This window comes from Carassius auratus, chromosome 31 (genome assembly GCF_003368295.1).
Source record: "Carassius auratus strain Wakin chromosome 31, ASM336829v1, whole genome shotgun sequence".
Taxonomy (NCBI): domain Eukaryota; kingdom Metazoa; phylum Chordata; class Actinopteri; order Cypriniformes; family Cyprinidae; genus Carassius; species Carassius auratus.
The window spans coordinates 3,036,815-3,060,150 of NC_039273.1; the positions used below are offsets into that span (position 1 = coordinate 3,036,815).

The 23,336-nt window shown below is 34.4% G+C and overlaps 2 protein-coding genes across 3 annotated transcripts in view; both read left to right on the forward strand.

Moving 5' to 3' along the window:
• The window catches only part of LOC113050217 (guanine nucleotide-binding protein G(i) subunit alpha-2), a 39,489-nt gene extending 25,417 nt beyond the window's left edge, over nucleotides 1-14,072 (forward strand). Inside the window, exons 2-9 of one of the 2 annotated variants that reach the window (XM_026212989.1) lie at nucleotides 3,756-3,798; nucleotides 6,240-6,381; nucleotides 6,782-6,942; nucleotides 10,555-10,683; nucleotides 10,820-10,949; nucleotides 12,034-12,187; nucleotides 12,388-12,603; nucleotides 13,258-14,072. In XM_026212989.1, coding sequence (XP_026068774.1) covers nucleotides 3,756-3,798; nucleotides 6,240-6,381; nucleotides 6,782-6,942; nucleotides 10,555-10,683; nucleotides 10,820-10,949; nucleotides 12,034-12,187; nucleotides 12,388-12,578 — 950 coding nt within the window. In that variant the 3' untranslated portion in view covers nucleotides 12,579-12,603; nucleotides 13,258-14,072. The remainder of the gene's footprint in view (nucleotides 1-3,755; nucleotides 3,799-6,239; nucleotides 6,382-6,781; nucleotides 6,943-10,554; nucleotides 10,684-10,819; nucleotides 10,950-12,033; nucleotides 12,188-12,387; nucleotides 12,604-13,257) is intronic. The other variant, XM_026212990.1, reaches the window with a different exon arrangement.
• Nucleotides 14,073-14,766: 694 nt separating this feature from the next.
• LOC113050218 (PAK4-inhibitor inka2-like) lies at nucleotides 14,767-18,169 on the forward strand. Its single transcript, XM_026212991.1, has 3 exons — nucleotides 14,767-14,857; nucleotides 14,950-14,996; nucleotides 17,237-18,169. The coding sequence occupies exons 2-3, from the start codon at nucleotides 14,994-14,996 to the stop codon at nucleotides 18,107-18,109; spliced, it is 876 nt and encodes a 291-aa protein (XP_026068776.1). The 5' UTR covers nucleotides 14,767-14,857; nucleotides 14,950-14,993; the 3' UTR covers nucleotides 18,110-18,169.
• Nucleotides 18,170-23,336: the final 5,167 nt, after the last annotated feature.

Sequence of the window (23,336 nt, forward strand, 5' to 3'; positions counted from 1 at the left end):
CGATTGTTTTTCATCATATGTGGATTTTGGAAGTGATTAGTGTCACGATGCACATGAATACTGATGTTTTGGGACATGTTTTTAAATGAACTTCATTAGTGGTGGTGACCTGCTTCTACAGACTAGAAGTCATCAAAGTTCAAACTCTACCATTACTACACGTCTGCAACGTCTTTAGTTAATTATAGTGATCAAACGTTAGTCAGTACTGAACTAGACCGTCAGCAGATCTTTAGCTGAATTATAAACATGACACATTTGACACAGTGAGTCAAGTAGCTCACACTTTATTTGCATTTACAGTTTTTGAAGTTACAAATCATATTCACAAAGATTCTTTTCAGTGGATTTGTAAAATCTCAGTAATATTTTCATTTTTTATATTTTTTTTCCTAGAATTTTGCTTTTTTTGCCCAATTTTGTCAAACTGGGCATGGCACCTGTGAATATAATACCAACCATCTATCCAAGACGTTTCCGTGTCAAAAATATATTTTTAATATTTAATATTTAATGTTCTGTTCATATGAGATGTAATCTATTTTTTTTATAGTATAGTTTAATGTTTATATATGCATGTATTTATATAATAGAAAAATATATTATTATTATTTTTGTTAAATATATATATATATATATATATAGAGAGAGAGAGAGAGAGAGAGAGAGAGAGAGAGAGAGAGAGAGAGAGAGAGAGAGAGAGAGAGAGAGAGAGAGAGAGAGAGAGAGGAAAGATGGTTGTATCAAATGTTTTTAGGCAGAAAATAGATAAATATGGTCAAATGCGGTAAATGGACATGTAGAATTTGATTTGTATCTTTTTATAACACTGAAAAAGCCAAGACAGTATGGTCTGGAGTGGTGTGATGTGGGTTACTTGTGGACTATTGTGATGTTTTTATCAGCTGTTTGGACTCTCATTGTGACGGCACCCATTCACTGCAGAGGATCCACTGGTGAGCAAGTGATGCAATGCTACATTCTCAAAATCTGTTATGATTAAGAAACAAACTCCTCTACATTGGATGACCTGAGAGTGGTTTTCAGCAAATTTCTACTATTCCTTTAAAATGAACACACATCTTTCAAGATAATGCAACGTTATATTGCATGCATACTGTTTGTGCATGTAATTTTACAAGGATGATTATAACTGTGCATGCTTTTTAAATGGACTCCTGTGAGTGTCTTTTCTCTCTGTGAATGGGGAAACTCTGTTCTGCTTCGCTTACTAATTGCCATGAGGCCAGTGTGGGTCTTGTTCAGATGCATTGACGTTTGCCCAAATGACAGTAAACAGAGGCGACCTGTCCTCTCTTCCAGCCAAACGCTCACTTTGTTAGACGAGAGGGCCTTATAATCACACATCTTTTTGCTTCTCTTTCTTTTTCCCTCTCATTCTTCCATAAAGAAAAAGAAAGATCATACTTTTTGGCTTATTATCATTAATGTGCCTGATGTACAGTTAATTTTTGTTTGAGCAATAGTAACACTGGTGCTTGCCAACACTACTAATTATCCAGCAGCTGTTTTAAATGAGCTGTTTATGATATTGTATCTGCAGTACTTGTTTAATTAGATGTTATTTAAAGTCGCCACCTGATCTTATAACCAACTTCATCTGCTTTGCATCCGTTAAATGAACAAACTCCTGAAGTACTAGTTAAGTTTATTAGTCCATTGTGTATTAAAACTCTCCCTTTGTCTCCAGTTACACTGTCTTACTCTCTGTGGCGTGCCGGGGTTCAGCTGTTATTCTTCAAGTCTCATAAGGATCAATTATTGGCTCTTTTTCTCATTTCTCCATTAGTAAGTATTGTAGTACAGTGGAGCTGGTGTAATGGTGTATCCCATGAGCTCTGGATACAGGAGCAGTGCTCATGGGACGCTCTGTAAGTGTGTCTCTTGGGTCAGTAAATGTTTAGGTGCGCTTTTCTGTTCTGTTGTTCTTTTCCTAAGAGCTTTATTTTTTCTTTGTACAAAGTACAATGGACCATAATGTAGTACAGTCACAATACCGTAGGAGTTCAAAGGTAACAATAAAAGTAAATTATTAATCCAGAGGAGGACACGAAAGTCAACCATTCATACAAGATCAACGTGTTTATTTGTGTGGGGTGTGTTTACATATTTATTTCTTCCTTTTTAAATGTTTTAATTGTAATTAATCACTTCCTCGTGAACAGTAAGATAGTGTTGTCTTATTTAAGAAATCACACACTTCCAAGAAAATTGTATTTGGTTGTCAGTTTTCAAAAAAAAAATTTTTTTACCCTTATTTACAAAAAAATAAAAAATGCATGCTTCCAATGAAGTGATATTGTTTGTTTTATTTTATTTTATATTGTTTTGTTTTGTTTCATTGTTTTGTTTTATTTTACACAATTCCAATAAAGCTGTATTTGGTTATCAGTTGTTTAATTTAATTAAATTTTTAATTTAATTTAATTTAATTTAATTTAATTTTTAAGAAATTGCATACCTCCAATAAAGTGGAATTTGGTTGTTGGTTTATTTTATTATAATTATTTTCTATCATATATATATATATATATATATATATATATATATATATATATATATATATATATATATATATATATATATATATATATATATATATATATATATATAATATTTTTTTTTTTTTCAGATAAATATTCTTCAGATGGTTTAAAAAAAAAAAAGACAGTATGAGTTAGTAATTGATTTGTGTTACTGTGCAGTAAATTAGGCCGTTGAGTGTGCCTCATACAGAGCTAGCTGTGTTGTAATGATTGAGCAGATGGCCGAGTAGACGTTTATTTCACACGCTGCTGTAGGGGCTGCTGACGGCACTCCTGCGCAGATGCTGCGTCTCCATTTCCATCTTCTACTACATTTAAACATGTTAAAAGAAAATGAAATTGAGTACTTTTTGCTTTCTGGCTTTCTCCACATAAAATGCTGCAGCTGCGCCCTGGTACAGATTTTAAAGCCATGGTATTTTGATTTATACCAAAGATCTAAACAACGTCTTGTACCAATCATGAACAGGTAAAATTATTCTTCAACTGGTGTTTTTTGAGATCGAATTATAACTAATATGATCTGATTAAATCTTGATCCCGATCTCCTTGTACACTTAGCTGAAAGCCTTTTGATATAGTTGTTTGTAATTGAATGAGCTCTCCACATCTTCCACTCAGAGTTTGACCGGAAGAGGTTTTTGTTCTCTCAGCACTTTCAGATGCAGAACGGCTCAGAGCTGTGCTTTTACCACATTGACAAACAGAGCTCATTACTTTATGCTGGAATAATCCAAACCGTTCCCAGACCTTTTCCATATACATGTGTGAACTTGTGATCCTCCTCTCAGAACATCAGGAAATAACATCAAGTGGAGAGCCGTGCCGGGCTACATCAACAAGAAGCTGAGTTTTGACAGCAGATATTTTGGCACAGCTTCAGTGAGCAATATTAAACTGAAATCATCTTCAGGAGCGGAAGAAGTGCAGAGTCTTTCAGTAGAAGCACACTTCAGATATAATATTTCATGCACAGAGTATTTGAGAACGCCCATCTGTGTGAGTGTTGATATGCAGTAAAACTGGCAATGCACTATAGGAGCTGCACAGTGATATGACTATGTTAGTTAACTGTTGTTGGTTTGACCTTTTTTAATAAATTGTTTTATTTTTAAAGGTAAACCCATTAGTTTGTTATATTTGACTGCTTGCTCTGCATTTTCATTGACTCTTTTCTTCTCTCTTCAGGTGCGGGTGAATCAGGGAAGAGCACCATTGTGAAACAAATGAAGTAAGTAGAAACTTTTAAGAAAAGTTTCAGAAAATTACATGTTAGGGCCCTGTAAAATATTCTGTCTTATTTTTCCATAATTCTGTTTAAATTTTCTAGTTTAGATTTTGGAGGATTTAATTATATTTTATAAAATAAAAAAGCATTTCCAATCAATTGAATTCATTAAACTTTTACAGTTTAAAAATGTATTGCTATATTTTTGTTTTTTAACAATAGGGTCTTATGAATTAAAAAAAATGTTTTAATGTTATCAAATTAGTTTGGTACAAGAAATTTGCTGTTCAAATTTTGTTTTATTATTATTTGATACAAATTCATTATCAAAAATAGTGGTAATCAGTCATTAATAAATAAATAAATATATATATATATATATATAATTTATTTTTAAATGTAATCAAATGATAATGTAAAAATTCCTTTTTATTCTTTTTCCCAAAGTGCTGCACAAGTGTTTTTCTTTTTTTATTATTATTATTCTTTTATTATTACTTTGACAAGTACTTTCTAATGTACAGTATATTGCTGTCACAAAGTCAAACCAAACCTCTATTTTGCCGGGTTGAGTTTGTGTGTGTCTCATGGAGATGTGGTCCAGTCCACATATAGTGAGATAAGAGACACTGAAAACATCACAAGCAGTCACCACATCATTTTTAAGCATCATATTTAAGCTTCCTTTCAATTTAACATGCAAACAAGCCTGTGATTTCAGAAAGACCCATGCAGACTCTGTACTCTTCCTCTGAAACTGCTGCTTAAACTCTGATAAATCACACATTGACAGTAAATTAGCTCATTGCAGCTGCTGAGATAAAAGTGTGCGCACATTATTTATATTCAGTAATAAATCTAGGCTTCATCTGTCACACATACACAGCTCTTTGAACAAATGACATCATGTGTGTGAGACGCAGCGCTGAGACAGGAGTTAACAGAAAGCGACACTAGCTGCTGTTATGAGTTTCATTTCCGTGATGGAGTCACATTTCCGCTTGAGTGCACCTCCTTACAGACCCTGTGATGCAGCGCTGCTTCGTTACTTCAGACGCCTTCATCCTGTTCATGATTAATAGACACCATCCATCTCCTCATGATACCAAAATGTTGCACTTCTCTCTTCGTGCAGCTCTGTTCTGCTCACTCTTGTCTCGATGGTAACCCTTATTCTGCAGAACATCTCGTAAGATTAAGCATGTGTGGATGCAGACTTCATAAACATACTGAAATAGCATGCCAAATAGTGTATTTTCAATATAACAAATTTGGCATTGTTTTGTGAGGATAAATAAAAGTTGTTTGGGTTGAAGCATCATTGTACATCTTTTGCAAGCTTTAAATGTATTGGATGAAAGGTGTGTGCATTTATTGTTAGTCTTTTTATTGTACTATGTATATCTAAGTGTTAGTGTTACCAGCAGAAGACAGGAGTTTCCAACGCTTTATAACCCAGAGTAACAGTCCTGAAGGTGTCGTGAATCACACTTTTCTTCTATGCACCATTTACCAACTACATGAAGATTCAGCTTCATTTGATCAAGCCTTTTAAGATCCATTATCTTGAGCTTCCTCTTCTCTGAGCTGCTGAAAACTTTTTTTCTTCCTGACATTTTCAGTTGTTTCTTTTAAGTCATGTGCATTTAAATGATTTTGATAAAGATCCCATGTAAAATATCATTTCAATAAGGCCTTACTGGCCTATTTTATATTTGCTGACTCGCTCATACTAAGAGAAGATGACAATATCTGCTGACGTTAGTGAACATGGGATGTGTTAAATAATGCACATTATAGACACCAACCAACAGAGGTTTTGAACCAGGCACAGAAACACTTTTCAGTTTTATGGCTGATATAGTTTATATGATGGCCAATATCAGTTTTCAAAATAAATAAAGGCTACATAATAGGTTTTAATTGGCAAATAAAGGCCTTATTAGACTCATTAGACACATTTACCAATCAGACCAATTAAAATAAATAATTTCAGAGAGTTTTGTAATTTTAATTGAGATAAAAAAAGGCTTGTTTCAGTTTGAAATGATCAAATATTGCTATTTTATTATATTGTTTATTTTATTTTATTTTCCCATCTCAGCTCTTATTTTATTCTTCTTCCTTCTTCCTTCTTCTTCTTCTTCTTCTTCCTTCTTCTTTTTCTTCTTCTTCTTCTTCTTCTTATTATTATTACTTTGCATTCCTTTACAACATATAATTTTCTGTATTTTTTTTTTATTATTATTATTTTTTTTTTAAAGTTATTACATTTTTCATCTCCAGATATCATTATAAGCTTCTCTAGTTTAATAGTTTAAAGTTTAATGTAGTTTAGTTGACTTTAGTTACATAACATTCCCAGATGGCATTATACCATTCTCTACAGTTCTTTTAGGTCAGTATTTTAGTTGTTTAATTATGCCATTTTCCCCTCTGTTCAGAATCATCCATGAAGACGGCTACTCAGAAGACGAGTGTAAGCAGTACAGAGCGGTGGTCTACAGCAACACCATCCAGTCCATAATGGCCATCATTAAAGCCATGAGCAACCTCAAGATCGACTACGGAGAGACCGCCCGAGTGGTAAGACCTCCTGTAATGTCTGGGATGAGTATGTAGGTCATGCTGAGATTCTGTAAATAATTCAGAGAGTCCCGCACACTGTGGCAACTTCACCTTTCTGATCTTCAGGTTTAATGTTTGGCATAAAATCTCAGATCCTTTAGAGGCAGATTGGGTTATTGTGTGCATTGAATTATTCACAATGAGCAGTTTCTTGGTTATTTTAACTTGAAGTATTGCCATTACAAATACACCAGGTTAATATGTTTGGAGCCACAGTAATTTTACAGTAAATCCTTGTTCAAGGTATTCTGTAATTGCTCTAAAGCAAAGTTTCCATCCAGTTACAGCCAAGTCCTTTCAGCATGTTTTGTCCCTCGCTCAACACTGTGTGTGTGTGTGTGTGTGTGTGTGTGTGCAGGACGATGCGCGGCAGCTGTTTGCTCTGTCTGCAGCAGCGGAGGAGCAGGGGATCTTGACTGAAGATCTGGCCAATGTGATCCGCAGACTGTGGGCCGACAGCGGGGTCCAGGGATGTTTCACCAGGTCCAGAGAGTATCAGCTCAACGACTCTGCTGCCTAGTGAGTGTCTATACACACACACACACACACACACACACTAGAACAGAATAAAATATAAAATGTTCTCCATTTTTTGTAAATGTTCTTTTTTTGTTGTAACAATTCATTTTTTTATTTAATGCACACTTGTTGAATGAAAGTATACATTTATTTAAAAAAAAAAAAAATCTTAGCCCATACTTTTGCACATTAGTGTAAAATTGTTGGCTTAAACTTTAAATGCGTGGGTTGTTGGTTTATGAACGCAGTAATCCACTCGGGGGTGCGTTACTCATTTTCCTTCAGTTAAATCCTCTCACTTGTCTCATGACCTCTGTCAGATCACTGCAGCTCACGCCTCACACGGCCTGCTGTTTAATTAGGTTTCATTAATTAGATGTACTTCAGAACAACACAAGCACTTGAGCAAGAGAATTGTGCGAGGAGTGGCAACAGAAAACTAAATTACAAATCTCTCTCTAGACAAAAAGTGACTTTAAAGGCGCACATAAACACTGATGCATGATGGGAGGCAGGTTCAAGCAGGGAACTCAATGCCAAGTCCATCTATTGTTGTTGGCAGAAATGTCTCCTGCCTTTGGTTCATTTGATTCATAACCTTTTGCTCTGAGGGTTATTGCTTAGATGCATGTAGCTTTGTAGACAAGTAGAAATTGTGCTCAAATATAAATGTATTTATAAAGATAAATGTAAAGTTCTACCTGAAAAAATACTAACTGAGATATATATATATATATATATATATATATATATATATATATATATATATATAGGGAATTTAATTAAGCATTTATTTTATTATAAAGTATGTAAATGAAATCTTTTATATGTATATAATTTTTCTGTTTCATGTGATTTTTTTTTTTTTTTTTTGTGCTGTCAATCAATATAAAAATTAACTAATTTAACTTCTTATGATATTAAATAATAACATTATTAGTTATTAAATCATTAAAAACGAGGAACAACTTTTCACTCAAGTGTCAGATTTGAGTATCACGTCATAAAATATTTTTAAACATGTATTTAACATGGATTTAATAAAACATTGTAATTAACTAATTATAACATTTTCATTGCACAGAATGCAAGCAAACTTCAGTCCAGCCAGAATTCAACCCTCTCAAAAACTCTGCCCCCTGCGATAATTGAGTTAAATATTTTTAATACATTAAACTGAAAAAATAAACGCATGAATTACCACACTAATTTTGACAGCACTATCTGTTTTATTTATGATGATAAAACATATATTTGAGGTTTTAATTGTGGTTAGTAGTTCAGATCTCATATTTAAGTTCTTGGGCTCAAAACTGCTATAGTCAGAGATAGTTAAGAGTAATAACTACTTCATACTTAAGTTAGTCCTTAACCAAGATCAGAAGTAGCATTAAGACTTGCGTTCAGCTGCGTATGTTTGTTGAAAGAGACCGTCTCAGTAGTTAAAGCAGATGGAGTGTGTCACCATCCTCAGGCCTTCTCTCTGTCCTGACGCCCATTAAAACCAGCGCTGGCGGGAAATAAACTCCAACGCTTGAAGGAAGATAGTGGGTCATTTCAGTTCATCTCGCAATTAGATGTTTTTCATTTATGATTGTAATTATAATTTTCTTCTGAATAATGTGAGTCTTTAATATTTCCTCATTGTGTGATCAGAAAAGCGTGGTTTTAATAAGAAGTTAATGGTGGATGCAAAATAATCATTTTATTTGTTTAATTTAATAGAATTATTGTTCTTGTATATGTTGTCACTGTTTGTTGTAAATCAGTTTGAACTGAAGAGCTTGCAGTGGAAATAAAAAATGGCATGCAGTTACATTAAGATTTATATATATTTATATATGATCGGCTATGAATACTTTCCCTCGTTCTCTCTTTCTCTATCACCATATGCTTATGTGAATATATTGAATTGAATAAAAACACATGTGGGTCATATTTCACTCCAAATTCAAATTATTGAAATTATTTTAATATTAAGTTATAACCAATTTGAAGATTTTTTTTTCAGAATTTTGTAGACAATTATTTCATCCTGTAATAGAAGTGTAAATCCGATTAATTTAACATCTTTAAATCTTTTCTAGATGTATAACATATATAAAATATTGTGTGTGTGTGTGAAGTACAGCCTAATAATGTTCTTGACAGGCTTTATTATATTCATCCAATAAAGTAGAAAAGGGTTGCCTTTAACTCTGTTTAAATAGTCAGAAAACACTGGTGAAGTTATTAGGACTGTTATTATGAAACTGAAATTGTATCTTCAGTTGATCACAAGTATGAGCTAATTTTTCAGCCTGAATCATGATGTATGAAAGGTCAGTGTCCGTCGGGGTTGCCATAGTAATGCTCTCAGCGCTCGGGCCTGTATCCTGTCATACAGCGACGGTCCTCTGAGCTAATATGACCATGTTTATGGCTTCCAGGCAAAGTCTAATTCACACTTGAGCAGCTGTTGTGTTGCTGAAACCGCTGAAGATTGGACTCAAATCAAACTTCACTCTGATCACAGTCCTGTATACAGCAGGCAGATTTACTGTAAGCATGAATATGCAAATGAACAGCTACAGTAGCCACGGTGTGCAGTATGCAACCAGAGTACAGTGTATTCAAAAGCGTGCATATATATATATATATATATATATATATATATATATATAATAAAATGTAAATTAATAATGTAAATTAAAATTTATGCATTTAGCAGACGCTTTTATCCAAAGCGACTTACAGTGCAATAAATTTTTACCTATCGTGTGTTCCCGGGGATATATATATATAAATATGTGTATGTATATAAATATAACTGTATGTGTATTCGTACCGGAACGTTTCGATACGGTGCACGTGTGTACCGAATGACCGAATGCAATATTTTGTGTGCGGAACATATACATTTTTGTGTTTCCAAACTAACATATTAAGTGGCGAATGAACCGAACCGTGACTTTAAAACCGAGGTACGTACTGAACCGTGATTGTTGCGTACCGTTACACCCCTAATATATATATATATATATATATATATATAGACCATTAGAGACTTATTTACTAACCAATGCCATTACATTTCAATTATATATACACTGTAACACACAATGCATATTTTATATATATATATATATATATATATATATATATATATATATATATATATATATATATATATATATATATATATATTGTGTGTTACAGTGTATATATACTTGAAATGTAATGGCATTGGTTAGTAAGTAAGTCTCTAATGGTCTGTCAAGTAAATAATCTTGAATCTAGAGAGGTTTGCTGACTAAAATGTTGTGAACTCCTGTAGTAAGCAATACTGTAGTATTCCGTTGCAAGCAGATGATTGTAAACACAGCTTATCAGGCGTTAAGAGCAGGTGTGGGACCTCAAAAGTGAGCACGGATGCGGTGAATGCATTTGCCCACATACTGTGTGACTGTGAGACATACTGTACATGAAGGCTGATTTAATGCTGCACTCAGTGGGTCACTGAGAATGAAGCTTTTTGAAATGGACTGCATGTATTAATGATTAATTTCATGACAGTTCTTCATCTGAGCTGTGAATTGTGACCTAATTGTGTGTGTGTGTGTGTGTGTGTAGTTATCTGAATGATCTGGAGAGGATAGCACGGGCAGACTACATCCCCACCCAGCAGGACGTCTTGAGGACCCGAGTGAAGACCACTGGGATCGTGGAGACACATTTCACTTTTAAAGATCTGCACTTCAAGTGAGAAAGATTTGGCTCATGAAATGTTAATGGTCATGTGAAAAGTGACACTTTCATCTGCTGCTGCTGCATTTCAGTACCGCCAACATCAAATATTCTCCCTTTTTATGGCCTCCTTATTCCCTCCTCTCTTCAGGATGTTTGATGTGGGAGGTCAGAGGTCAGAGAGGAAGAAATGGATCCATTGCTTTGAGGGAGTAACAGCCATCATCTTCTGTGTGGCTCTGAGCGCTTATGACCTGGTGCTGGCAGAAGACGAGGAGATGGTGAGTTTCAGACACAGCTGGAGAAGAGTAGGCTTGGAAAGGTTTAGTTATAGGTCTGATCTTTAAAAAAAAAAAAATTAAATCCTTATCCTGTAATCAGAGCCACAGGAGAAATCATGGGAACACTGTGGGTTATCCAAACTGAAACCTGAATTATGAACCTTGCACAAGAATCGTACATTTCAATTCCAACCTGTTTTTATTTTCTGATATGTGATATGTAATTTTTACTAGATTGAGCAATGTATTTAAATATATTAAAGTGAAACAAAATTATCATAAGATGGTTGAACTATTTCATTATTTTAAAGATGAGCAATACATAAAAAATAAAAACATAAAATGATGACACAGAAAATTATATTAAGATTGTATTATAAAATGATAAGATTGGGAAAGAAATTCAATATTTTAATGTTGTGCAATACATTTAAACAAATTAAAATGATGTAACATAAGATTGAGGAAATATTTCATTATTTTAAGGTCATGCAATGCATTTAAATAAATCAAAATGATATAACATCATATGTTTGTGGAAGTATTTCTTTATTTTGAGGTTGAGCAATACACTCATATTTAAATGATATTAAATTATCTGAAGATTGGGGAAGTAATTCATTATTTTAATTAAAACAATTTAAAATGTCAATTTCTTTTATTATTTTTTTAATGTATTTTTTTTAGGGCTTTCGGCCAAAATCACTGAAAAAACAAAGTATTGTTTAATAAAATCCTCTTCTTCATTCATGTTGCATTTTATGCAATTAATATTGGCATCGATATACTGATAGTATTAGTAACAATTTCAGTGTACAAAGAGTAAAAGGCTCTTTTACGTAAGTGGTTAAATCACGTGGGATATAAAAAAATAATCAAACACCATGTTATTTTCTGAAAGAAATGCCCCATTTTGATTTAGGATGGTATCTTTTGTGTTGTCAACTCTGATTAATGCATATCTAATACTGGTGTACACTAGAATGCATGCTCTCCGGAGCGCAAACGCGAGCTGACAGCGTCCTCTGGTGTTGAGTTACTGTGCAATCTTCATCTTTCAATAAGTCACTCTCCTCTTTTTCAGAACCGCATGCATGAAAGCATGAAACTGTTCGACTCCATCTGTAACAACAAGTGGTTCACTGAGACGTCCATCATCCTTTTCCTCAACAAGAAGGATCTGTTTGAGGAGAAGATCACGCGCAGCCCTCTCACCATCTGCTACCCGGAGTACTCAGGTCTTTGACTTCACCACTGTGCAAATGATTTTCTGTGATGATCACTATCATCAAAAATGATGCTTTAATAAAACACAGAACATTCATTTGATTTAGTTTTGGCATGTGTAATAAGACTGAAATATTATGATAATGCTGAAAAGAAAAAGAAAAAAAAGGTTTAAGTGCATGACGAGATTTTTTGGGTGGTTTTTATACAGGAGCTAATAAATACGATGAGGCTGCCAGTTACATCCAGACCAAGTTTGAGGACCTCAACAAGAAAAAAGACACAAAGGAAATCTACACCCACTTTACCTGTGCGACTGACACTAAGAACGTGCAGTTTGTGTTCGACGCCGTCACTGACGTCATCATCAAAAACAACCTGAAGGACTGCGGCCTCTTTTAATGAAGGAGCCCAAGAGAATGACCAGGTCAGTACACACAGACCATTCATACACGAAACACTTTCATATGCATGAGCAGAGCTGCTCAGGAACAGCATCAAATAAAGGCTTTTTCAAACATTTGAGGAACACTTACACTACCGTATTTAAGTTTGGGTTTGGTAATAGTTTAATGCTTTTGAGAGAAATATCTTTTCAACAAGGCTGCATTTATTTGGTCAAAAGTACAGGGAAAACCGTAATATTGTCAAATATTATTTCAATTTAAAATAACCGTTTTCTGTTTTAATATATTGTAAAATTAAATGTATTCCTGTGATCAAAGCTGTATTTTCAGCATCATTCCTCCAGTCTTCCGTGTCACTTGATTCTTCAGAAATCATTTTAACATGCTGATTTTGTGCTCTTTTTATCAGGATTGAAATGCTGCTTCATATTTTTGTGGATTTCAGGATTCAGAAACATTTGTTATATAATCTCAAAAACACTTTTAATTTAATGCATCCGTGTTTAATAAAAAATATTAAAACTTGATGACCTTTTGACTTTCAAATGGATAATTGCCAAACCCTATTTAATTTAAAGCTAGCACAGTCACACTTCACAAACAAATCATTTAACATATAGTTAGTTTGTGAGTGTATAATTCATACTTCTTCATTTGTTGTGATTATTCCTCAGGAAGGTGTAAACTGTTTGACGGACCTGGTTCTACACGACATGCTAGACTGCCTTCAACTACCTTTAAGAATCATAATGTTTTTTGTTGTTTTGTTCTTTTATGTGACGACCTGAAAAAGACTTGTGAACAAGGAAGAGAGAAGAAACTTCAGTGAATTCCAGCACACCACCCTTCTTTCCTGAACCTGATTTTAGTTTGGTTCTCAATGTGTAAATATTTAATTTTGCGGTTCTTTTCTGCCAGAAAACATGTGGAGAGTCAGGATTATATTCTGAAATATTGTTTCTATTGAGCGTTCGGTTTTGTTTTCCACAGTTTTCCAATGAGGTGGGTGAGGACTTCTTTTATGGATGTGCTAATTTTATTAAACTCCGTGGCAAAATGCTTCTTTTGTAAAGTTAATGTGAGCACAGAAAGAAAACGAGACATCCCTTTTATAACGGCGACTCTTCATCCCAGACTCGAGCTGTGTGTTGTTGCATGACGGATCATATGAAATTGCTCGCTCATTTCAGACCACGGCTCGTGACATTCCCTCACATGTCTTCACTATCTCTTCTAGCTTGTCTTTGACAGCGTCCAGAATTGACTAGCGTGTAACACATTTATATCTGCCCTCACGTTTCTCCTTCCTGTTGCTGTACCATCCCTTCTTTTGCGCGATGTCTGTGCCTTGTTTTCACTGTCTGTAGATCATAGGGAAAAGTGTAAAAGTGTTGAGCACATTTTAAGAGCTAAATAAAACTTAGACCACAGTCTAAATATCTTAATACCATGAAAGATTTCATTGGAAATAAAAGTTATGTAAGACAGACCTGTGCACCTTGTGTCTTATTTATTTTGAGTCTTGATGCAACAAATGTGTTTTTGCTGAACTTGATTATCCTACTGCCAGGTAAGGGATTTCCTTTTTTTTTTTTTTTTGATCATGCTACTGTAGTCCATATTCATCATACTTCTGCACTGTTATTTCTTTACCACATGATGGCGCTAGAGGAACATTTGTGTTAAAAAAATTGACTCTTAAATGACTGGCAATCCTTGCTGTGTAAACTAGCTGATAAGAGTCTTATTAGTTACATAAAAAACACCTAAACTACACTCGGGCAAATATTAGCCTAGATAATATTACAAATGATACAGTGATGGTATTATCATGTTACTGAATAAATTCCATTGTTGTATCCCGTAATATATTCATAGTACCCTAAAGTACATCCCATGATTTCATTTGATTCGGATACCATCCTTTTTTGTGTTATATAAAATAACATATTAGGACACTTTTTATATTTATAATTTAAGTTCTATTTCATTTTATTTGATAATGATCTTGTTAATTTATATCTGTTTATAAAGTTCATCATCTAGTCTCAGTTGCGAAGCGCTCGTTCTTCGCTCATGTTTCATTTCTCGCTCTATGATTGGCTGGCAGACGGACGTCGCTGATTGGTTGAGATTATCCTGACAGGAAACTGACAGCACGATTAAAAGCGCTCAGCGCTCAGTCCACACGCGCACCGACTGACAGCACGAGCAGGAGTCAATGTGTTCCTCTGGACTGCTTTATAACTCTTGGATATTTTTTGTGAACAATTGGTAAGTCTCTCAAACGCCCTAAGGTTGCATATACACAGCTCTGCATTATTTAAATAATATATTTATGCCACATCATTTTTTTTTCTCTCAAGGGAAACAATACAAGGTGGACTAACTCAGCAAACGAAAAATAAACATGGTAAGTTAACGTTAGGTGTTTTACTTTGCTTGTTTTGTTCTTGTTCATTTAGAGATGATTTTGTTGTCTGAAAAGCTGAAACTGAAGTATATACGGAATATAAAATTAGTCACCAGCATGTTTTTTTTATTTAGTTAATGGACTAGTAACAAAGTGGTCAATTCACTTCTGTCTCTGAGAGGACGTTTTGCAGCAACTCTTGCAAAAAATTTTACCCTGGTAAATGATTTTACAGTAATAATTTATATGGCCAGTGGTACTGTAGTGTCTGTGTGTTTTGTGCACTTCCACAAAATGTCAGTTTAGAGTCTTAAAAGCTATATCTGGCATCTTAATTTCATTTTTTCAATTAATATTCTTATAATTTTAACTCAAAATATTAATGCGACACCCGCACTGGCACATTATGTGCCTTCCTCTGGGATTATAACCAATCTTGAACTGTAATATGGTTTTTGAAATGAAATCATATTTTTCAGCAGTGATGGAGGTTAACCACCACCCAACTCTGCATTTGCCATGGCCTCTGGCAACCACTGGCTTTTCAAACACACACATATTTGCAGCTTAAAGCCAAATGGCTAAATTCTCACAGCTGTGATAACATCATGGAATGGTCACTGGTCCTATAGCCCTGCCTCAACCCGTCTGTACACATACATGGGTGTTTTTTCCGCAAGCATTCCCAAAAAATTCCAAATGCTTTATGGCTACTACAGAGCTGGAAGTGAAAGTAAATGTTGTCAAGCAATGTTGGGGAAAGGTTGGGGGTTCGATTCCCCAGGAACACGTGATAGGTATAAAATTGTTAGCCTGAATGCACTGTTAAGTCGCTTTGGATAAAAGCATCTGCTAAATTCTTACATTTTAAAATAAATGTTAACTAAAATAAAATTAAAATAACTTATTTCAGTTCTCATCTTCAGTTAGTTTAACATGATTTACTAAAATAATACAAAATTTATAGACAACATTTATAGACAATCAAATATTTTTTCATATTAAAACTTTAAATGTAAAAATTAAAACAGAAAATAAAAAAATATAGACCAATTAAAACTAATAGTATCTGCATTACACGAAAATAACACTGGTTTAAAGCAGAAATGTACATCTGTTTTTTTATTTTATTATTATTATTGTTTTTATTTTATATTTAAGTAACTATCATTTCTGCATCATTTTAATATATTAGTTTTTTGTGATTTTTTTTTTTAATCAAAGCAATGGCATTAGCCTACTGTTCTGATCAATATATATATATATATATTAATGCATTGCGGACACATTTCCCAATTATAAGTGCATTTCTGTGAATATAAGTTTTGGTTGTATCGAACCCTCCTAAATAGACTGATGTACATAATTAGTCTGATCCCAGTTAATTTGCTGTAAACTACAGCCAACACAGTGGAGCATTGTTCCAAAAAATGACATAATTTCCTTTTGGACCACGACAGTCCGTGCACTAATCATGAACTTGAGGTGGGAGAAGTGTGGACTCTTTCTTCCACAAGCAGTGCAGGAAGGGACTCCTCTTGTTTCCGGTTCCCACAATCAGTGCGGATGTATCTGCATGCTTCATGCTCTGACTCTTCTCCCCCGAGACTCAGCCAAATGGATTGCGTGTTAGTTTCTCTCACTCTCATCATGTTGTTGATTAATGCTGCGGGTTTAAACTGTGGAAAACCCCGGAATGCTTTCATCTGAGGGGAAAACCAGTCAACTTTTTGGCTTGTTTGATTGGCCTGGTCCATGGATTGTTTTCAAAGGTGATTATAGTTTCTGGACACGGTCTCACAATGGATTTACAGTTTATTTCGAACATTTTTGAGGAACAAGCTCATCTTGTCCTTAAGAAAAAGTACTGCGATTGTACAATGCAACAGTGCTGGGTTTTTATTGATAAATAAAACCATAAACATTGTGAAATAAAAAAAGAAAATGACAAACTAAAATTAAAACTTCAATTTATATATATATATATATATATATATATATATATATATATATAAAAATTTTTTTATAAACTTTAAAATTAAAATGAAAACAAAATAAAATAAATTCCAAAAATATTTTCAATGCACAACAAAAAAAGTGATTCAAAAAAAAAAATATATATATAAAAAAAAATGGGACAGTGATGAAGAATGGGTCTACATCTACTGCACTTATAGACTGAAGACTGCAGTTTGTGTAGTCAAGGTACTAACCTTTTTATTTATTTTTTCTCTCTCCAGCTGTGCGTTCGCAGTTCAGGTGAATGTTTCCGGGACCAGATGCGCTGCATGATGAGGTCTCTGCAGGATCTGAAGGAGATAAGAGAACCTGATGATCAAACGAAGTGCTCATACGTGACTCGAGCCTGTCAAAAAAGGGCACAACAGCGGGAGCAGCTCAGCCGCCTGCGGAGTTCTGACATCAGTGACGCCAGCACCTACGATTCGGCCTGCTGCTTGGACAGTCCGCTGGAGGAAGAGGAGGATGAGGAGGCCAGTGCTGGCCGTCTACCTCGAGGCTCCCCGAGCAGCATGAAAAGTCTAGACTTTGATTCAGGATACTCTGAAGCATCGTGGCAGGACGAAGGTGTGGTGTTGAGACGTGCGAGGAATGTACGCGTTTCATCGTCCGCGTGCATCCGCACGAACCAAATTCGACCTAAATCCACATCAGATGCATGCCTGGAGCGCTGGATGCCGTTTGAGGCAAGCGACCCAACGGACTGGACCACGTCTTTGTTAACCCGAGGGCGTAACAGGCAACCATTGGTTCTTGGGGACAACAGCTTTGCAGATCTTATTAAGAACTGGATGGATCTTCCAGAATGCCCAGATTCTGCAGAACTCAAGCCGAACGCTAGCCGCAAAATAGCCAAGGACTTTCTGGTCAACATGCGGCGGAAATTAGCGGGCATGTCAAAGGGAGTCGAGGAGAGAAAGGCTTGCACTAAACGCATGTCTTGTCCGGTGGGATTTCAAGCCCCCAAACCGTTCTTTCACCAGTCCCACACAAGTTTGCACCATTTGGAACCAGACTTTTACCAGTTCAGCACTGTCATGAAGACTGGGAGTCGACAGCCTATCATATGCAATGACATCATTGGATACATCTGATGTGTTTATTTAAATGGACTGGACTTTATTTCTGAAAAAATCTAATATTGTTCTACATAATTAATAAATGTTTTTATATAAAATAAACTCTTCTGCGTATTTCTAAAAGCCAAAGTGTCATGTTATAATTCAATTGATGACAGTGAGGATTTAACAATATGAAAGTGCCATTAAAGCATTTTTTAAAAGTTATATACCATATAGTAAAAAAAAAAAAAAATCTAGTTTAAAGCAAGTCTCAAAATCTGCTTTTAAAAATCGGTTGCAAGTGCAACTTGAAATACAAGAAATCAATTTTCAACACATTTATTAAAGAATCAGAATAAGTCTTCCAGTTCATAATCCCCCAATTATTTTCAGCGCTTACCAACATTGAATTTGTTTAGCTCTCATAAGTTTGATGTTCTCCTACATTCAATTAAAATCAAATGACTTGAACCACACTGAATTGCTAATTTACAGTGCAAATATTATGCTTCATTTCTAAGCAGACTAAAACATGTCTTTACTGATAATGATATGATATGTAGACATAAACAGTATTACATATATATATATATATATGCAGAATTTAAGGCTTATAACCAGAATGCAATCGCAAGTAAAAGTATGAGACCCACTGCTGTAATGTGATTAGGACTGAATGCACACAGATGCATCTATAGGTGATTGAATTAATTAACTGAAGCAGACGCAGCTCATTTGTGTCTCTGGCACTTCTCATTCATGCTAACAGTGAAGCGAGGGCTGGGTGGGCAGGGCTGCATAACAAAGGGAGGGGGGTGGGAATAACAGACCACGGGGGTCATATTGATACAGGAGACACATTTAAAAGAAACAACAGAACTTTGCCTATGTCGTACAATAAAGGTTTTTAATATATTCTATTCAATAACATTGTTAACTGTTTATAATATCTGCTTATAGAGACATCAGCCTTAAACTTTGTTTTTGTCCTTTACATCAGTTATATTTGTATAAAATACACTGTATATGATGTCAGTACATTAATAGCACATTTGAGCAGCATTGGTAAACTAGGTAAATATAAAAAAAATGCCAAGTCTCATGCAGGTTTTTTTCAGACCGCAGACCATAATCATGTAAAAATTTGTTTTATTGTGATATATGAAATTTCCAATTTTACTTGAATTCATCGTTTATTCTTACTTTTGGAAACTTAATTTTTTATCAATTAATTGTTTTATTATTATTTCAGTTGTTTCTAGTAATTTTAAGCCCGTGTTTTTGTGCTCACGTGTGCTGCACACACAATAATTTAAGCAATGAATAAAAATACCTCTTCTCTTTTTAGACTAAATCATAACCAGCATTATCTTTAGTTTGCACATCTTTATATAAGATACGATAAGAAGACTTGCTGTGAACTAATGAAGAGAGAGTTTATTTATGTAAGGGTGTGGTATGGACTCGCTCATAATTATAGAGGGACAGGAAGGTCACTGTTATGCCCAAGTAACATCAGCTATGTTGAGAATGAAGTGCTAGTTTACTGTACAGTAACTATAGTTGAAGAACAATGTAGAATACAAAAAAACTATATAAAACGTAAAAAAAAAATGCGTTTGAAATACAAATGCACCTTTACCTAAAATGTTTAATTTAGACAGTTATGTGCGATTTTTGAGGGAATAAGTTAGTTATTCTGCATTTTATTTCATTTTCTGTGTGTGAAAATGTCTTTCTGCAGTCTATTCAAATAATGAGATAAAAAAGGAGGTGTTAAATATTAGATTATATTCTGCTCCATTCGCAGAGCTGGGTAGTAACTGATTACATGTAATCTGGATTATGTAATCATCAGATTAAAAAAATTGGTTACACTTTATTTTAAGATGTCCTTGTTACAGTGTAATTATACATTTAAGTACGGAGTAATATTAATTGACTACATGTACTTACTATATAATTAGGGTTTGGTTTAGGGTTACTTGCATGTAATAATGCATGATTAATTGTTATTATAATATTAAGTACATGTAACGTGCAACAAGGACACCTTAAAATAAAGTGTTACCAAAAATTAAGTTCTTGTAATTAGATTAAATTACATTTTCAAATATTCTGACTACAGTTACATGTTTATTTGTTACATTTTATTCACATATTAATTCATATTATATTACAGAATATTATCAGTTCCCTAATTATCCAATTTTTAAATATTTAACATTTTCCTTTCTAAAAAAGCCTTATTTATACATTCAGAGAGTCTTCCAGTTTTGTCTGGTCAGGTGGTGATAATTACACAGTAAATTCAGAGACTACACAGAATTTGACCACTGGATTTACAAAAATCGATTCAGTTTTAAGAAGTGTTTTCTCAGCAGTTCAACATTGCCTCAACTGATGAACAAACTCATTTTTATTTGAATTATCTTTTATAAGGCTTTTGTCTTTCAAACACATTAAAATGCACACAAAAAAACACAGCATATTAGGCTGATTTCTGAAGGATCATGTGACGCTAAAGACCAGAGAAATGATGCAGAAATTTCAGCTTTGCATCACATGAATAAATTACATTTTAATATATATTGGAATAGAAAAAAAGCAATTTTAAACTGTAATAATGTTTCACAATATTACTGCATTTTTAATCAAATTAATGCAGCCTTATTGAGCACGCTTCTTTCAGCAACTTTTTAAAATCTTATTGACCCCAAACTTTTGATTTATATGGCACAGTAAAATCAAAAATCAGTTTTGGTTCCAAAGTCAGGACAGAGAGATGTAGAAAAAACTGGCGTGTGACTGAGTGTGAATGCTATCTGATGACTTTTAAGTGTCTGATGTTGACAGCGTGTGTGCTTAACCTGAAGGTGTTTCGGCAGTTCCTCCAAGGTCATTTCCTTTCGATCCTCACGCCGGCCCTGCTCCAGGAAGTCGTCCCAGAGAGAGTACACCACCAGACACGACACACTGGATCTAAAACACATGCTTAACACACATTAACACTTTCAGTTGAGGGTATCCTGTGCATACTAATGTAACTCCAGTTCACTAAGTTTAAGTCTGCATGAATTACATGGATGTGGCATTAACAGCTGACACAGATCTTGTCTTAGACCTCAAACACAGTCCATGTCACACGTTTTGTAGGACATGCGCCGAGACAAGATAAACAGAGAACAACAAATGGGAAAGAAACACATTTATTATAATATTTTTTTCAGATTTCCTTGTAAATGTGACATTAAAATGTAAGGTTTGCAAGCAGTTTTGTTCTTTCCTCACTGAAGCTTGATAAAAAAATTGCTGCATCTCACATGAACAGACTTGCTTAAAAATACTAAATACTAAATCCTGAGGCAGAGTTCATACATTACAGTACATTTTATGTCCATTTGCACAAGTTTGAATTATTCTGAGTACCACAAAACTGGTGTAGAAAAATTTAATTTCAAAATTGGTAATATATATATATATATATATATATATATATATATATATATATATTAGGGGTGTAACGGTTCACAAAATTCACGGTTCGGTTCGGTTCAATACACTGATGTCACGGTTCGGTTCGGTACGGTTCGGTACGTTTTAGATACAGCAAAAAGAAAAAATTGGCAGATAAATTTCCTTGATTTTTTAAAAAATGTTTTATTTATTAAAACTAACAAAGTATGTGTTTTTTTTACATTGAACAATGATGGAGCTATTCTTTACCCATCTTCTATGGTGTTTTCTTAGCAGCATACTGTATAAAACAAAAATAGCTCCTTATAAATTTTTTTTTTTTAAATTAAATGTAATATTGTTGTAGTGGTTATGAACAAATACAAAGATGTAACTCTTTTTATATGGAACTCTATAACTCTTTATATTTAGTGTGTTTTTACTCAATTGGTTCTCTATTTGGGCTTATGTTTTTTGGAACAAAGCAGGAATTACGGTCTGTCTGAAATGGGCTCGTGAAGGAATATTGTAATGGGGCTCAATTACATTAAGCATGTTCTTAAAACCTGCGTTTTCCACTACAGAGTAAGGTCTCATATCCGCGGCTATAACGTAAATGCACCATTCGCTGCGGTGATGTCCGTATACGGAGCCCGGGACGTCACCTGTAGGAGAAAAAAAAGCAATCCGTGGCGACGGTTTTGCAATCCGTCCCCTCAGTTTATAAACCGTACTCACGAATTCATAAACTGTTCACTCGATTTAACAAATCGTGCCCACGGATTAACAAACCGTGCCCACGAATTTCCAATCCGTGCACTTAGATTTTGTAAACCGTACCCTCGGTTTTTGAATCCGTACCCACGAATTCATAATCCGTGCGCACGCTTTCGCAATCCGTTCCCTCGGATTTGTAAACCGTACTCACGGATTCATGCAGCAAACTCCTACGTGTTAACATACAGTTTTATTGAATATTATTATGTGGAATAGGTTTACAGCAAAGTGTCTTAAGTGATTCTCTATCAAGTGTAGTACGAGGTGGAATACAAAGATTTAATAAGAAAGATGCGCATTAAAATCTTGTTCAATTGCTGATAATCTATAATAGCACTTGATTATTATTGTGCAATAAACCTGGCATTGTGACTGACTCTGGAGTAATTTTTTCCTCTTTTGTAAGTTATTTTGGATAAAAGATTCTTATGCATAACCTGTTTAATAATATATAATAATGATACAAATAAAAATAAAGTTATTTTTTATAATTTTAATTTGTAGGCTAAATAAATGAGTACAAGACAGTAAAAATATTTGTCATAAAATAATTTGTGAATTGCTTTATTTTTAAATAACCTTTGGACAGTTTTGGAAATGCTTGTGTACAATTCTTTCTTAACATGAAGACTTATTTTTGTGATTTTATTATACTAAGCTCCACCCACCTCACCCCACCTGCCGGAGTTAGATGCATGTTTCACTGTTAAGTGTAAAATGCGTGTCAGTTTTCAAATCCGAGGGAACGGATTGCGAAAGCGTGCGCACGGATTATGAATTCGTGGGTACGGATTCAAAAACCGAGGGTACGGTTTACACAATCTAAACGCACGGACTGGGAATTCGTGGGCACGGTTTGTTAATCCTGGGTACGATTTGTTAAACCGAGTGAATAGTTTATTAATTCATGAGCACGGTTTATAAACTGAGGGGACGGATTGCAAAACCGTCGCCACGGATTGATGTTTTTTCTCTCCTACAGGTGACGTGCGGGGCTCCGTACCGAGCCTTCAGCGCGTACTGAGTG